This window comes from Lactuca sativa, chromosome 4 (genome assembly GCF_002870075.4).
Source record: "Lactuca sativa cultivar Salinas chromosome 4, Lsat_Salinas_v11, whole genome shotgun sequence".
Lineage (NCBI taxonomy): Eukaryota > Viridiplantae > Streptophyta > Magnoliopsida > Asterales > Asteraceae > Lactuca > Lactuca sativa.
In genome coordinates this window covers 118,658,358-118,676,160 of record NC_056626.2, presented here as the reverse complement: position 1 = coordinate 118,676,160, position 17,803 = coordinate 118,658,358, and the positions used below count along the sequence as shown (strand labels likewise).

The 17,803-nt window shown below is 33.6% G+C and overlaps 1 protein-coding gene across 1 annotated transcript; it reads right to left on the bottom strand.

Moving 5' to 3' along the window:
* Positions 1–12,555: 12,555 nt before the first annotated feature.
* LOC111899708 (GDSL esterase/lipase At5g55050) lies at positions 12,556–14,162 on the bottom strand. Its single transcript, XM_023895564.1, has 5 exons — positions 13,913–14,162; positions 13,613–13,749; positions 13,244–13,465; positions 12,894–13,143; positions 12,556–12,776 (listed from the first exon to the last, which is right to left on the bottom strand). The coding sequence occupies exons 1-5, from the start codon at positions 14,160–14,162 to the stop codon at positions 12,556–12,558; spliced, it is 1,080 nt and encodes a 359-aa protein (XP_023751332.1).
* Between the last annotated feature and the right edge of the window lie 3,641 nt (positions 14,163–17,803).

Sequence of the window (17,803 nt, the reverse complement as noted above, 5' to 3'; positions counted from 1 at the left end):
CACAACAACTTTGTATCATATCAGGTTGGATCACAATAATTAATTATTTTTTATCACATTATTTGTAACATTGGATCATAAATGTTTGGATATTATTCTTATGTATCATATGAATGTCATAGTTTTAAATATTTTAAAGGACAACGCTCCATAAAAATATGTTTTGGATCAAGAAAATATGATTCATTTCATATTTTTCGGTTATGAATATATCACATTTAAATCATATCCTAAAACAATATTATGGATCATGAAATGATTCACAAAATCATGATCTAGATATGTGATACATAAACTATTCTTGATCCAAGAAAAATAATACGAACCAATGAACATTCATATCATCAACCAAATTTTCAACCAAGTTAACATAATCCACAATTAAGATGATACATAAGAACAAGACCCATAATATATGATCCATAACATAAAAATATGACATGAATTATAAAGTATATTTTGTTCAAATACTATGTTTCATATCAGAAAAATTCATTAGTAGAAATTAAAAGTGTACCTTAGCCATGTTCACAACAACCAAATAAACATATCTAAGTATAATTGTTTATAAACAACTTAACATGAAAACAATAAAAACATTCAATTAACAATGAAAAGTAAGGAAACTATTGAAATAAAAAGTTTTTATTAACCAAGTTTACAAGAGAACAACATTCATAGACGTTTGTTTCCTTAAATCCTAAAATGAACTTCATGAAAATGTGTATCACCATAAATCTATTTCGTCTTGTAACTTGTCAAATTATCATATTCCTCCAAAGTTTTCACAAAGATAACTTTTCAGAAACTAAAACCAGACAACACCATCTTAGAAGCTTATTTATTCCTTATCTCTGTCATTCTACATCTTGACAACCAGACTTGGGTTTTATATCAACATCAACATTATTTGCTCCGTTCCATGGGCCTTGTCTGAAACAACACAAAGTCAACATCATTATTGAAAAAAAAGATCTATTTTCCATTTGAAATCCTAAAAAATCATAAGAATAGTAAATCTTATATCATTTAAAGTTATGGATCATAATTCATAAGAAACTAGATTATTTTAAGTTATGGATCATAATAAACATATATATATATATATATATATATATATATATATATATATATATATATTACTATTTTGATATTTCTACAATTTACTATAGTGGCCTAAAATTATTGGAAAATAGATTTTAGATAATGTAAAGCACGTGCATTCATCCTATATAGTCGAATGATTCTTTAAGGGTTTTTCATAACAACAATAGTTTTATAAAATGAAAATTCAACCCCTTTCATGCCAACTGCAAAAACAACTAACCGTTAGGACCTGTCAAATTATGCCTCACGACAAGATGTTGCTTTTAACCATCAGACCCGCAACCATGACAACGAAGAACATCTATCATTATCTGATTCAAGGATTTTGAAAGTTATACATCATCATGCTGACCTCAAGCAACAATATGATGAGCGTTGATTTGGAACATTTGAACATCGATGAGCATTATACTTTCGCGTGAACACAACATGACATTTGAATTAAAATTATGAACTTTTCAATACTCCTTAAATCACCATCTCGCCAATACATCAATCAAACACCCAAGATAACCAATATATAACCACTATAACTTAGTTCACTTAAAATGTGTATTTATAAGATTCTCTAATCCTCCAAGTACATACCAAGTTAAAAAGTATGAAAAACAACAACCACTAAATAACCCAAAGATTACATTATAACACTAGTTTACCATAATTTTCCTAACAAAACCATAACCCTGAATGAATATTTAGCCCTAAAAAAAGCCAAAAAAAATATACAAAGAAGAAAGAAAACACACACACATAAAGAAACCAGTCACTAAACCCATAATTGTAGATTTGGATCATACATCAAGCTCTGATACATACTCTATTTTTATTTTGACATTAATATTGTTGGTATTTTAACATTTTATTGTATCTATAATTTTATCTAGCAAGTTAATTTAAGGAAAAAACAATGATCATCGGCATAGGCAACTACATAAGTACTTTTTACATATATAAACAAATAAAAACAATCATAAAATATTTATGAATTCAAAATTTAAAAGATGTTTTTTCTTTAAGACAATGGGTCAAACACCATGTAAACGTTATTGTATTAAGCTTCACATTGATGGCTTTATCTAAATTCATCATCCAAAAATCTTTTCAAAACTAAAAAATTGAAAAAGAATCGATCTTAGTATTCCGTCTCATAGAATCTGGAGCTTAATTCGACAAGAAGATGAAACTAGGGTTTCAAGAATCACAAATCATAACTACATTTAGGTTTTATCATAACAAACCAAAGAAAAATTGAACAATAAATATCAACAAATAGCTCTAATCAAACCAAAATGAAGCTAAAAATAGTAGAAATTAGAAACAAAAGTTTACATGCTTCCATGACTTGAAATTGAACCAAAATGAAGCTTAAACACAAGGAATTGGAAACCATTACGAGACCAGATGAAGGTTTACATGAAGGATCCATAGTTTACCACGATAATTCTACATGAACTTAGACAAAAAAGGAGGAAACATCGGCTTCAATGTTTGTCTAGTGAATTAGAAAGTAAATTTCACCGGTATGCCCTTGAAACTTTTACCTTAAGAGGAAAACCACATATAGTTAGGGTTATTTACAAAAATGCCACCGTGCACACACTTAAAATTTTTAATAAGTTCGAAAAAAACACAACTACTCATTTCGTTAGATGAAAGGCTCACATATATATATATATATATATATATATATATATATATATATATATATATATATATATATATATATTGTTTTTTTCTAAATTAAACCTCAACTTTATTTTTTTTTTCCAGGAAAAACTCTTACATTTTTCCCGATTTAGTCCTTATAATTTTACTTTTTCGATTTACCCTTAAATTTTCATTTTTCCCGATTTAGGCCCTATTTTTTTCATTTTGTTTTGATTAAATCTCAACTTTATACGTTTTTCTAGACAAATACTATATCTTTGTTATGTTAAAAGTTTTCTTGATTTTGGTTCCATAACTTCATGACATATGCTCCCATCTTAATGTTGGTTTGTAGTAAATCTAGAGAGATTGTGTTGTAACTTTATTGCTCGATGATTGCATATATTTCTCTTCCATGTGACATCATCGATGTGATGAGGAATGTTGTAGGCACATGCAACACTATGTTCCGAATAATTTCCTAATGTGGGGCGGTGACCCAAAGATCAGGTATCATAAGGCTTAGGGTCGTTGGAAAAGAGGGATTTAGACCCATTTAGGTGTGGGTAATGTAAGTTAGATGATCCAGGAGTCTGGTTGGTGATCTAGAGCCCAAGGGTGTATCCGTATAGTGGTAGTTTGGGCTTTTATGGAACTTGGATTTTTGTTTGGGAAGTTTGAAGGCAAGGATGAGTTGATAGAAGCATAGAGCTTCTTGTTACCTTTATGTGGATATAAGGAACATCAAAAACGGACTTAGGACAAAGAAGTTATAGCCTTCAAAAGTTTGGCAGTTTTAAAGTTAAGCCTAGTATGTTGGGCGTACATGGAAGTACGATGCATGTACTAGGAAGAGGAGTTGCGCATGCCTTATGGAGTACGCTGGACGTACTGGGAGTACGCGGGACGTACTCCAGCCAGATGAAAACCTTAATTTTTAGGGTTTGCACCCTATTTAAACCCCTTTATAGCGTCTTTTAGACATGATTAACCAGCCTCCACCTCTCCTTGTCCCAGAAAATGAAACCCTTGAGTGTTTTCGTGAGTTTTCTGCATGAGAAAGAGATTTTTGTGTCTTAAGGTGAATAGGAAGAAGATGAGCACTTAAGGGGATTACTTGAGCTTGTGGATCCGGGATCAACTCCGCATTTGGAAGCTTTTTGAGGTAAAAAGCTTACATCTCTATGATCTTCTATGTTAGATTTAGTTTATGGAGAATTTGTGCACTTTTTTAGTCCTTTTTGTTAAAAGGAAAGCTTTTGATCTACTCCATAGGCAATGGATGCTAAATCTTAGCTCCATTCAGTCCCCAATTCCATAAAAATGCAATTATATGGTGTATCTTTACCCATGCATGTACTAAGACCTTTTTAAGCTCTTGAGCCCCATTAACCCAAGCATACGTGTAAAGTTGCCAACTTTACGTGATAGTTTGCCTTTTAGAATCAGATCTAAGAGTTTGTCTTGAAGTCTCAATGGAGTAAGTGCTTAATGGAAGGGGTGGCAAACTGGGGAGTACATTGGGCATACCCAGCTGGTACACTACACGTACTAGCCCCAGAAGGAGTACGCTAAGCATACAAGCTGAGTACGCCCCACATACTCAGTAGATGGAAGTTTGGGCTTGGTATTCTCGGTTTGGGCCATTGTTTGGTTTTTCTTAGTTTGGGCCTTGATGGGCCATTAGAATTCTATTTTTGGGCTTCTAGTTTGTATTTTTGTGCTCCTTTGGAATTAGGCCGATGATGGGTTTCGGGCATAATTTGGAAGACTGGGCCATAGTGGACTTTGGAATATCATTTAGGATTTGGGCATCGGAAGTAGTTGAGTTGGGTCTTGGATTTGGGCCAAGTGAGATGAAGGGTAGAATGTTCTTTTACCCTGGTTATGGGCTAAGTAGCTTAGACTCTTGGTTATGGGTCGGAACCCAATTAATGTTAAAATATCATTTGATGTTGATAGAGCAGGGATTTTTCCGGACCAACAGTTAGAGATTTATTCGGGTGTTTCAGAAGCTAGATGTGAGTTTTCTCACCATATGCATGGGTCGAAGGCACCAATTCCAGCCCATTTCTCATTATGTGGAATGCTTGTTGTCTTTGTGATAATTGTATGAAAGACCATAGCGGTAGCCCATGGCACTCCTATGTAAGACCGGGATTTGGCCCTCGGCATTGCGAGAAAAGACCATGGGGTAGCCCATGGAATTTGTATGTTTTGTGTATGTGGTATTTTGGGGAAATCACTAAGCTTTGTGATTATGGTTTTCATGGTTATGGTTTTAGGTACTTCTGGCTCGAAAGGGAAGGGCTCGGCTTAATCCCAGTGCATCCACCAATGTTTCTGCATTATGATGATTTTGGGATTGTACTCTGACAAGTGTTTTCTTATAAAGTACTTTTTAATATTAGAAAAAGGATAATGATTGCCGACTTAAAGATAATTAATGTTTTGGCTGAATTAAAAATGAAAATTTTACCTCATAATTTTTGGGACGTTACAAGTTGGTATCAGAGCCTCGGGTATGTATGAACTCAAACTGAGGAATTGATAATCTTTCGAAAGAAAATGAGTTTCTAAAAAGATTTTGTAAAAGGGAATATATTTTCAAAAGATATTATAAAGACAAAGGGGTGTGATGCGTGCAATCGGTCGAGCTCAAGTAAGTGATTCCCAGAATAACCGTACATGTTTGTTATGATTATATGTTATGAGAATTACATTTTAGGACAAGACTAGGGATACTTTTAGGAATTACATGATATATTGGCCTAATATGTGATGCCTTGTAGCCTAGGAAGCATTGGATGGTATGCTTGATTGAGAATATGTATTGGTATCAGTAATTGCTAAGTGTATGCTTTAAAATTTGTATACGGTTAGGGTCATATAGCCCTAGAATGATTGATTTGGCCTTATTTCCTATTCCTCATTTGGTTGTGGTCCTAGGGTTGAGTCTTTTATTCGACAGTCTATTTGATCTTGTATTGTGTATAATTTTCATGCATAAGGCAACTAGCGGTGAGAGTGGAAGGTCCTAGCATGAGTTGTAGTATGTGAGTTTAAATGTTCTTTGGTTATTTTGTGGATTGGAGTGCTACTGCACGAAATTTTCTTGCTTTGTGCTTTGTGGAACTCTTAAGTGATGTGAGTTCGCTATTAAGTGAATATGTTAATTCACATGTGACAAAGGTTGAATAATCTTAGAGTGATGGATTTGACCCTATTGTGTAACTCTCGTTTGAGTCTAACCGTTGTAGGGATGAGTCTTTTACTCGAATGATTATCTAAGCTTTTTGCATGTGATTCAATTCATGAGGTGGTTAACTAACATTATGGGGAGTTCTTCAACACCTAAGGCAGGGTGAGGTCAGAAACCTAGGAAAGCCTAGGAAGTGCTTTAGTGGGTTTAGTCGCATTGTTTTAGCGAGTGCTTGGAGTATCAGTTTGAGAAGGCGACTTGGAGGATTCAGGATGATTCTTGAGGAGAGTATGGATAGGTGTGGAATGTAGTATTGGGCCCGTACTACTGAAAGCACAGGATCCATACTGGAATCGGAGAGAGTCTTAGAGAATCTAGGAATCCTATGGGATGAGGATTCTTGCATATGTTCTGATCATTTGCATGTTTATTTTTCAATATGGCGATGAGCACTCAGGAAGGGGTTTCAAGTTCTGGTTCCGGCTTTGGTGTATATGTTGAGTCGATCGATGAGCGGATGCGGGATTTCATCTCGTCAGAGATTACCCACGGTATTTTGGAGCAGGCTCCGGTGATCTTCGGTATGGTCAAAGAGGGGATTATAGAGATTTTGGATGAGCGTTTGTGCGCATTCCGTACTGAGGTTATGGATATTGTTGGAGCTTGTGCTCTTTCCTTCCGCACATTCCGTGCTTGTGCAGCTCTCGAGTTCTTTGGGCAGAAGGACCCCATTGATAGTAGGAGATGGTTAGTAGATATGGCATGGCTAACGCATTCCAGACGAGTTTCTGCCCCGAGTGGTCGAAGGTCAGAGTTCACACTGGTTCAAGGCCGAGTTTACACCTGCTATTAAGGTGCAGTAGTTGGTGAGGGAGTTTCAGGACCTTCACCTGATGACTAAGACTGTGGAAAGTTCTGGGACAGAGCTTTGATGGTTCCGTAGTATGCATGTTGGAACCTAAAAGTGAACCTCTAGCAATCACAAGTTATGAAGATCCGAAATCAGTTTTGAGTCCGAGATGTGAAGTGGTATGAGATAAGCTTTTGGTACGAGATGGAGTTTAGTCCGTTGTAGAATAAAGATCCGAGATCAGTCATGTGCTTGAGCATTTGTTATACTTGTCTTTTATGTGATGTAACATTTCATAGGACTTAGCCTTTTCTGTAAGTTAGATAATCAGATGTTAGAAACTGGTTATTATCCAGTCCTATGTTAGTATCACAACTTTGTATGACGTACCTCCTTTTCCTATATAAGGAGTGTTTTGAATGACAAGTAAAATACGGGTTGTTCTTCCAAAGATAGCTAAAACTTCATTTACTTCACTTTCATTTTACTCTCACATCAAAATCTTTCATAACATTCTCATTGTTCATTTATTGTCTTTACATTTATCATACTCAAAGTTTCTTCATTAAACATTTACTTCAAGTCTCGACTGGTTTTACCAGACTTGAATGGAACATTAATTAAGAGAAGACATTGAGCTTTTGATTAACTCAAGGTTTAAGTTTTCAAACCTTTTCCTTGCGCATTGTTTCCTGAACTCATAATTGGTATCAGGGCTTGAGTGGTTGTCCTTTGAAGCCTTATGAATAGATTATAGTTGATTCAAAATTACCTTAGTATTTCGATCATTTATGTGTTCAGGATAAAATTTCTTCTATATACCACTTCTGCTCTTATATCGAAGATTCAATGGCTGCTCCTAATTCTTAACAAATGTATTTAATGCAAATAGAAAATAGTGTAGGTTGCCCTTCTCGTGCCCCATTGCTAGTTGTTGAAGAGTATGATCACTAGAAAGTTAGAATGGAAAGGCTCTTACATGGAAAAGAAAAAGGTGAAGCTATCTGGAGATCCATTAAAGAAGGTCCACATGTTCCTGTGTGACAAACTGTGAGAGATGCCGCCGCAAATCTCATGGGACAGGATGAACAACGTCAAGCACCTCTTACTGCTGATTACATCGAGAAATTGCATGCAGATCAAGTTGCATTTCCGAAATGGACTTTGGTGTTCCTTTTTATCTCTTTGAGCACATGAAGTTGTGCAAATCTGCTAAAGAGATTTGGGACACTCTCCAAGACCTGTTCGAGGGATCAGAAAACATGAAAGACAAGCAGTTGACTTTCGTCGTCAACAAGTTCAATACTTTCACCACAACTCCAGGTGAATCGGTTGCTTCGGCCTCTAACGGATACTGAATCGTTGTCAACAACATGACAACTTATGGGATTGTCTGAACTCCTCTAGAGTACAATCTCAATTTCATTAACAGTCTCAAAAGGGATGGAGAAATGTAAAGTCTTGTCTTAAGAGTAATGGATCTCTGAAGAAGCTGAACCTTTACCAACTGTTCATTGAGCTCCAAGGTCATGAATCAAATGTTGCACAAACTTTGAGAGAACTCTCAGAAGGTCCTCTAGCTCTTGTCAATTCCTATGAACCACAAGTTTCGAACCTCTCAGTCTCGGACTCTTTCAAAAATATAATCACATCTGTCCCACCTGTTCAATCCTCCCCACCAAATCTACCTACTCTTGCCAGTTCAAAATATTAGTTTGATGGAGACCTCGACCCTGAAGCTATAGACTCTGAATTACATTTTCAACAAGAGTTTGCTTTGCTCTCCATGAAATATAAGTGCCCTTTCAATCCCACTCACAAACCATACCACAACCATTTCCAATATCCTCATCAATGTAATCCCCAACCATACCCTAAACCTTCTGAAAATCCACCTGCATACAAGTCAAATATTCTAACCCATACTCACTCCTTGGAATCTAACAAGACTCCGAAGTCAGATAAACCAAAAATTGTTTGTCACAAGTGTGGTCATGCAAACCACTTTGCCAAATACTGCTTGGTAGAAGCTCCACAAAAACCAAAGATTAAGGACTCTACATACTATGCACGTCGAGCTCAAGAGATGGCTTCTAGAGAGAAAGCTTTCGCTATCACTGTGTTGAGAGATGTGGAAGGATATTGGTCATCTGGAGATGAGGATGATATGGGTACTGGAACAAACATGTGTCTTGTGGCTAGACAAACCATCGAATGTGATGAAGGCTACTGGTCAAATAAGTTCAGAGGAAGATGATGATGATGCTGAACCAAACTATTGCTACATGGCAACCAACGACCCACCCGGAAAAAGCATCATTCAACGGGTAAAAACTATGATTACTGATAATAATTTTGATTTATCTCTTTGTGAACCATATCTAACCCATATCCAATTAGATATGAACATCATTTACAAAGCCTATGAGTCTTCCATAGAAGCCAGTGAGAAAATGGAGAGTGAATTAAGTTGTCTTAAATTACGTTTCAAGGATAAGAAGCTTAAATAAAATCTTTAAAACATGAACTTGTAATGTCAAAAGATGAATGTATCATTCTTAAAGACAAATGTGAAATCACTTATTTTGAAAGAAATGTCTTGATTTCTGATAAAAAAAAAACGTCTGAATGCCAAAATAGATGGTTTGCATAATTCCATAGATGTTCTTGAAATTTCTGATAAAAAACGTCTTAATGCCAAAATAGATGATTTGCATAATTCCATAGATGTTCTTGAAGAAACGAAATGATGAATCACAATTTTTGTCATCCTTGGTCTAAAGCACCTGGTCTAAGAAGTGAGTTTCCGAAACCTAATGCTCGTCCCTTGAAGGAGTTACAGAATCTAACTTTATGGGGGAAATTCCGAACCACAAACATTCGGATACCCCTGTCTCACCTTTGTCACCCCTTCATGAGACCATCGATAGTTTTTCTTCTTTGATTCCTGAGTTCCAACCAATAGTTTTCAAGTGTCTTGATTCCACGCCTATTCCGCCTCTGATACCCCTGGACCTGAATCAGACCTTGAAATCTTCTCCCAACATTTCCAATACTATAGTTCACATTCCGAACCACAGTCCTCCTAACAATTACCTTGTTGAGGAAATTATTCCGGAGACAACTGGAACTAACTCTAAAAAGCCAAACTTTGTTTGGGCATCCTTAGATGATGTCGTTGATGTAGAAACCATAAGTGATAATTCATCTGACTCATATGTTTCAGACTCTCAAGTGATTTCCAAAACCACTTTAGTGCCAATCAAACCCAAGTTTAACAACCCATGTTTTGGCCAAACTTCCAAGTCAACATCTGACTCCAGGAAGAAACCTTCACTAAATAGAAAAGATGTCGTTGATCCTAAGCTAGAAGCCAAAAATGCTCTCAAAATGGAAATTAGGTCTAGAAAGAATTCCAGATTCATTGAGAACTTTAAGAAGAAAGCATCTTGGAGTATGAACTCGGAACCTAGGAACCATAAAACATCTACGCTTGTTAAAATCCTCAAAAGCCCATCAATCTATCCTACTCCGGTTGTTCACAACAAAGTTGTTAGTCGCATTCCGAAAAAGATTGTTGATATTTGTCCCACAAGAAATAACTCTCCTCGGACTGTTTCCTCTGTTTTCATTGCTAAATCTGATGGTACAATTTTTAAACCTCAACAGCTTTCAAAACAAAATGCACCATCAAAAATTGTAAGGAAAAAACGTTTGGTCAAAAACACCTTTACTCAACCTTTTCCTAAAAATTCAAACCAAAAATTTGAGTGGAGAGCTAAGAAGGTTGAAAAATATTTTGCAACCTCAAGTAACACTGAAATTCCTACAGATTCAAAAACAGTTAGTCAGAGAAAAGTTATTCCGAAACAACCTACTGTTTAATATGATTTCTGGATTAACGAAAAGACCTTAGCATTTTGCTTCTTTCCTAAAGGTTCTTGGAACAAGCCTTCTGAGATACCTGTTGCTCAAAAGTCACTACCAAAGTCCAAAGCCCATGCCCAAGTCCCAAAATTTAACTCGGAGCATAAAAACTCCAAACTTCACTAATCCTTACAGGCACTCTATTCTTCGGAATAAGATACAATATGGTATATTAATTGTGCTTGTTCCATTCACATGATGGAGCAAAAAGACTTTCTGCGAGATCTCAAACTTTCACCAAATGATGGCTATATGACGTATAACAACAACTCCAACTCTCAAATTTGAGGTTATGGTATCCTCACCAATGGAAACTTCTTCGTATCAAACAGGGCATATGTAGCTCATCTGAAGCATAATCTAATAAGTGTGGCTCAACTTACTGATGCAAATCGACGAGTTGAATTCTGAAAGAAACACAACTATGTTATGTCCAAAGACCGGAAAGAATGTATGATCATGTCAAATCACAACAAGAACATGTACCCTCTTGACATCAACATGATCATTGGCAAGCCCTAACTCTGTCTTCTCTCAAAAGCAATTAATGATGTCAGTTGGTTATGGCATCGAAGGCTTGCTCATCTAAATTTTTGATATATGAATGATCTTGTTTCTATTGAAATGGTCAGAGGTTTACCTCTCCTCAAGTTTGAAAACCACCATCTATGTGTTTCCTGTGAATGTGGGAAGCAATCAAAGAAAGTTCATCCTATCATCATTAAAAAGTTAATCTTGGAACCGTTAGAACTACTTCATATAGATCTATGTGGATCCTCCACTGTAGAGAGTTTGCATAACAAGAAATACATTCTTGTGATTGTAGATGATTTTATAAGGCTCACCTGGGTCTTCATCCTTAGGCTCAAGTCAGAAACAGCCTCAGAACTTATCAATTTTATCAAAGGAATTGATTTTTTCGTCAAACTGACTGTGCAACGAATCCAAAGTGATAATTGATCGAAATTTACCATTTAATTAAATAGGTTCGGTTGGGTAAAAAGTATCAACCCGTTTTTAACTCATCAACCCATTTAACTTTAATTTATATTTAATTTAATAATTATTTAAATATTATCATGCATTAATCTAAGTATTAGTTTATAAATTACAATATTCGTATTATTATTTATGTTTTAAAAAAATAGAATCCTAGTTCCTAACTTTTTTCTTGACACCCACAACACCAGCCACTCTAAAAAATCACTTACAAATTACATAACTTTAATGTTATTTGAAAATTTTATTTGTATATGTGAATTGGGATTGTGTTTTTGTCATATTTTGAAATTTTATTTAAGTCTGTAACTACTTTAAGTGGTATAATCTTTAGTTAATTTATTTACTTATTTTTATTTTAAATGAGTCAATCCAAACTTAACCAATTTATTGGTTGAGTTGGGAACTATATAAATGGGTCAACTCGGTGACAACCCAATTATCTGAAATGTTGGGTTGGGTTGGAAATATCAACTCATTTAAATATACTTATATACAGGTTGGGTTGGGTTGAAATTTCCATCCCAATTAATAAATGAGTTGAGCCCGAACACAACCCATATCGACCCATTACCAGCTCTAGTGACAACGGTGGTGCAACCAAGTCCATGTAGAGAATGTGAAGACGAGAGGTAGCAATTAGTATGTTTGTTTGTTTGTGTGTGTGTGTTAAAATTGAAATTAAATCAATCACAATTGGTTTGAGACAATAATAAAATACGAACATAGTTCACTTATAGGAACATATGATCATAAGTCGTTTGATTTAGTTGCAAATATTCTGTCACATAAAGTTAACTAAGACTGCCATGTAACTAACTAATCAATAAGCAGCTAACTGAGCAAAATTAATTGGGGTCACAAATTGCGGTCCACCGTTGTATAAAGTCGTAGCTGCAAGCTCGGAAGCATATTGCGTCGGATGGTACAAGTCCCAAAATAGGTACTTGTCTCGATCCGAACATAATTTTGCTTGCGGAGTGCAAGTCTTTTCTGCATTCAACAACCCTTCTCCACAACATGCCGTGTCAACTGATTTGAAATCTACAAAATAAATAAATAAATAAATTTACTAAAATCAACATTCGTTAAATGTATATGTTTTTTTGTCATGGAAAGTCTCCATGGTGTTTTTAGACAATGGGTTATGTTTGTACTTACTGAAGAGTTGTGGATGATTGATAACATTTATTGTCATTTCGTATGAATTTCCTAGTGAATACTTCAATCCTGACAACTTAGATGTGAGTTTCTTTAAGAGGGCATCAAGCGATGAATGAAAAGCTCGAGCAAAAGTATTTTCAATCTCCAAACATCCACCGGTGGAATTGTAAATTCTCTGTGATGGGCAACATCCGATTGGTGGTACACTTATAATCCCGAATTTCCTTGCTCCGAGGTTGTACAATGCCTTGTATTTAATCATTTTTTGTTTGAATTAGTGCTTTGCTGAATACATTTATTTGTGTTACGTAATGATGTTATGGTTAGAATGCTTTGTAAATACTTACATTTATGTGACACTCGTATGCTGCCATTAAAGAACCAATGAAAACAACAGGATCAACCGTGCTTCGGGTTTCAAAATAGCCGAAAATGTCATTGCTACCGACACTGATAGCGATCATGGATTTGGCTAGCATGTTCTTTGCCGCATCTTGACCCTTTACTAATGTTAGATTGCTACACACAGTCTCAAATTGTTTGATTTGATCGGACATAGATACAATGTTCTGCTCACATTTTGATCATATATATATTAGAGAATGACAAAAAAATGAAGTATACATGCGGTCATGTGAACTTGACCGCATCACCTAACAGTATAACGATTCAGTAAATGAATGGTTATACATTATGAAAATTGTTAACACACTTACCAAATCTTTTCCTGTGACATCTAGAAGACCGGATGCTCCAGAGGCGAAATTTACGCCACTGAACATTCGGTTCGTGAGTCCCGCTTTTTGAAGAAACAAGTATGGTTGTGGGCTTCTTTGACGCCCCATTAGCTTAGCTAAAATCAACCCAAACGCAAACAAAACATATAAGGTGATGTGGTTTGATAGTTGCTAAAGAATATCTTACTAGTATCATTTCAAATATGAGTACATCTATATATTGAATGTTTTAAAAGAACATGTTAGAGAATATAGAATATTATCATCAAAAATACTAACATAGAAAATCGGCGCTATTGAAACCGTTGCTAAAGCGTCCCGTGGGTCTTGAATTGAGAAAATCAATCCCATTGTGAGGAAAATCGGCACGTATTTTGGCCATGGGCAAGAAAGAGTTTGTTCCCACATCAGCCGTTGAGTCACCAAATATGAAAATTGCATTGGAAGTCTCTGTGGCATCTGAAACTTGAAAAACGGTGACAAAAGTTCCCACGAAAAGGAATACAAAAATTGCTGACGTTTTCTCCATCAGATTGAGATTAGTAGTCATGAGAATGATAAGTGGAACTTATGCGTCATTTATAAACATCGATTAAATATAAGACAAAGGTATGACTTGGTCATGCGAGTTGTAACAATCTATGAAATTTGAAAGCGTACGTGAAATAAGACAATTAGAAAATACTACTAGAATTAAATTTACTAAAATACCCTTAGTTTCAACGTTATAGCTCTATTACAAAAAGAAATATCCGGCTAAACCAAAGAGAATGAACATTATTTCGATGTTATATCCCCTTTTATGAAGGGAAATTGCCGGCTAAAATAACGAAAACGAAAAAGGTAAAACTGACATATAAGTTTGATATTTATGTATCATGTTTGCCGTCCGTGTTATTAAGTTAAATATAATTCAAGATATTTTTTTTATAAGAACCATTTTTGTAATGTAATACTTTAAAGGGCAAATAACCCATAAATCAATGTAGTATGACCAAAATCTGGTTAAAGCATCACATTTTATTTTGTTTTGTTTTGTTTTTTTTGTTTTAATAAAAACCATCATGTTTGTAAAAAAATTCCAACATTACCACCATGACATTCTGTTGTAAGTTCAAGCCACCAGATATTGATATATTCTTCTGATAAAGTCACAATAACAACTTTTTTGTTTTTTATTTTTATTTTTCTAAAGAAGATATTTTTTTGTTAGAAAAAAATTTAAATTAGAAATGATTGTTAAAAGTTGTATTTTGTTTACCAATCGATTAAAGCATATAGAGGGCCTTTTGCCTAATGATAAGAAAGACCATCTCAATAAAGAAGTCATGAGTTCAAGTTTCATTTGAGAAATAGGTGATAATGATGAGTAAATTAATTTTTCGTTTCAATGAAAATGGTTAAAGTATAATGACCAGATTGATAGTAACCGAAACATCAAGAAAACGAATCATGATAATTCGATAGATCGAATTTCCATCATTGACAGGACTTGACCAATTAGTAAACTCAAACAAGGCATCATGATATAAAGAAATAGATGACTCATATAAGATCAACACTATAATTGTTAGCTAAACGAGAGTTCTAAAGTAGAAACTTCAAAGTAGAATGCTATTTTTTATAACCAATGACCCCAGCCAATCTGTCTTTGACGACCCTGCTGAACAAACCTCGAGGCCCTAGCCCCCTCTGGCCTTCCCTTGATTGAAACCCTCTTGGTGAAAGTAGTTATTCCAAACGTCATCAACTTGAACAAAGATCCCTGATAAAACTAACATTTAAATGATGAGAATAAATAGTGGCATGGGCGAAGGGTATAAGAAATATGACCTAAAGATGAGATTAGGCATGTATATTGAAATCTACCTCAATGCCATGAGATTTTTGATGCACCTAGGACGTAAGGATAATGCAAGTTAAACCTATAAGTGAAAAAACATGAAATAAAGGGATTACAATATATATATATATATATATATATATATATATATATATATATATATATATATATATATATATATATATATATATATATATATATATTGGAATGGCAGAATTTTATTAAGAAACTAGCAGGAAGCTTGAAAAAGAACATTACAACAAATTACAAGCAATAACATGATTATGAAGTCACGAGGTCCAACCTATTTTAACTTTGCTACATCTATCTGAACCCCTCCACCCAAAAAAAAAAAATACCTTCTGACCACATCATCAAAAATGGCTGATATATGGAATCCGTTATTCCACTCATAGCACGAATAAATAAAATTATAAAATTTTGGTTAAGGCCCCTGTTTACCGATTTTTATGCATATTATATTTCCGGCCCCCAAAATATAATAAATTTTGTATTTTGTACATGTCAATTTATATTTGAAATCTATTGATAATAACAGAATAAAAAGAAAGAAAGATCTGTATTTCATGATTAGTCTTTTTTTTTTGGTACGTGGCAATTTTTTTTTTTTTTGAAAGAGAAGTACGTGACAATTTATTATAACACACTACGGATAATAATTTAATATAAAGAAAAAAAATATTGTATGTATGACATGGTTGCTTCTTATATAGGTTTATTTATATTAGCAATCCCTAAGCATATATCTGTTAGACATTTTCTTTTATATATATATATATATATATATATATATATATATATATATATATATATATATATATATATAAAGGTTCAAAGGAGAACCAAAAAAGGTTAAGAACCATAAAAACCTCTAACTTTAGATGTTTATAAAAGGTTTAGGGTTTACGTTGTTTATAAAGGGTTTAGAGTTTACGGTGTTTATAAAGGGTTTAAGGTTCCCTAAACCCTTTATAAACATCTAAAGTTAGAGGTTTTTACGGTTCTTAACCTTTTTTGGTTCTCATTTGAACCACTCCCTATATATATATATATATATATATATATATATATATATATATATATATATATATATATATATATATATATATATATATATATATATATATATATATATATATAGAGAGAGAGAGAGAGAGAGAGAGAGAAAGAAAGAGAGTTAGGTTCAAATGTTTTTAGTATCTATTGTTTACATGTAGGATTGATTATGGACCAATCATTTTAGTTATTTTAAAAAGTAATTAATGCATATTGAATGCTGAAGATTTAATTAATACTCATTATATATTTAACATGTAATATACATTAATTACTTTATTAAAATAATTAAATTGATTTGTCCAAAGTTGATTATACATGTACATAATAAATAGTTAGAACATAATAACCTAACCCTATATATATATATATATATATATATATATATATATATATATATATATATATATATAAAGAGAGAGAGATAAAGAGAGAGATATAGAGAGAAAAAGAGTTAGGTTCAAATGTTTTTAGTATCTATTATTTACATGTAGGATTAATTATGGACCAATCATTTTAGTTATTTTAAAAAGTAATTAATGAATATTGAATGTTGAATATTTAATTAATACTAATTATATATTTAACATGTAGTATACATTAATTACTTTATTATGAATCAACATGTAATATTTAACATGTAATTACATTAATTACTTTATTAAAATAATTAAATTGATTCGTCCAAAATTAATTATATATGTTCATAATAAATAGTTAGAACATAATAACCTAACCTTTTATATATATATATATATATATATATATATATATATATATATATATATATATATATATATATATATAGTGGCGGATGCTCTTAGGGGCCAGGGGTGGCCATGGCCCCCCTGGTTTTGAAGTTGCTAATACCTGCATATATATATATATATATATATATATATATATATATATATATATATATATATATATATATATATATATATATATATATATATTAGTTATGAAATAATTTACTAATTATCCCTCAATAAACAACGAAACTTCCGAAAATCACTGAAAATTTCAAAAATCGAAACCAAACTTGTTTCTGTTAGACAAATAAACCAGGAAACTCCTCTTAATCTCGGTATACAAAACTCAAAATCTAATCCAATTTTCAACTTAGTTTGAGTTGAAAAACTTATTCCCTCCAAATCTCAAAGCCGATTGAATATGTCGCCGGAGTCCACGCCTCCTCCACAGGTCGTCTGATGCATGCACTACCTCTCTCCTCTCTTCTGGTCGCGACC

Coding starts and splice junctions, on each gene's coding strand:
- LOC111899708 (XM_023895564.1), bottom strand. CDS start 14,162: ATGGAGAAAACGTCAGCAATTTTTGTATTCCTTTTCGTGGGAACTTTT. Junction 13,466..13,612: donor ATGTCACAGGAAAAGATTTG/GTAAGTGTGTTA, acceptor AAATGTGAGCAG/AACATTGTATCTATGTCCGA. Junction 12,777..12,893: donor CAATCATCCACAACTCTTCA/GTAAGTACAAAC, acceptor TTTATTTTGTAG/ATTTCAAATCAGTTGACACG.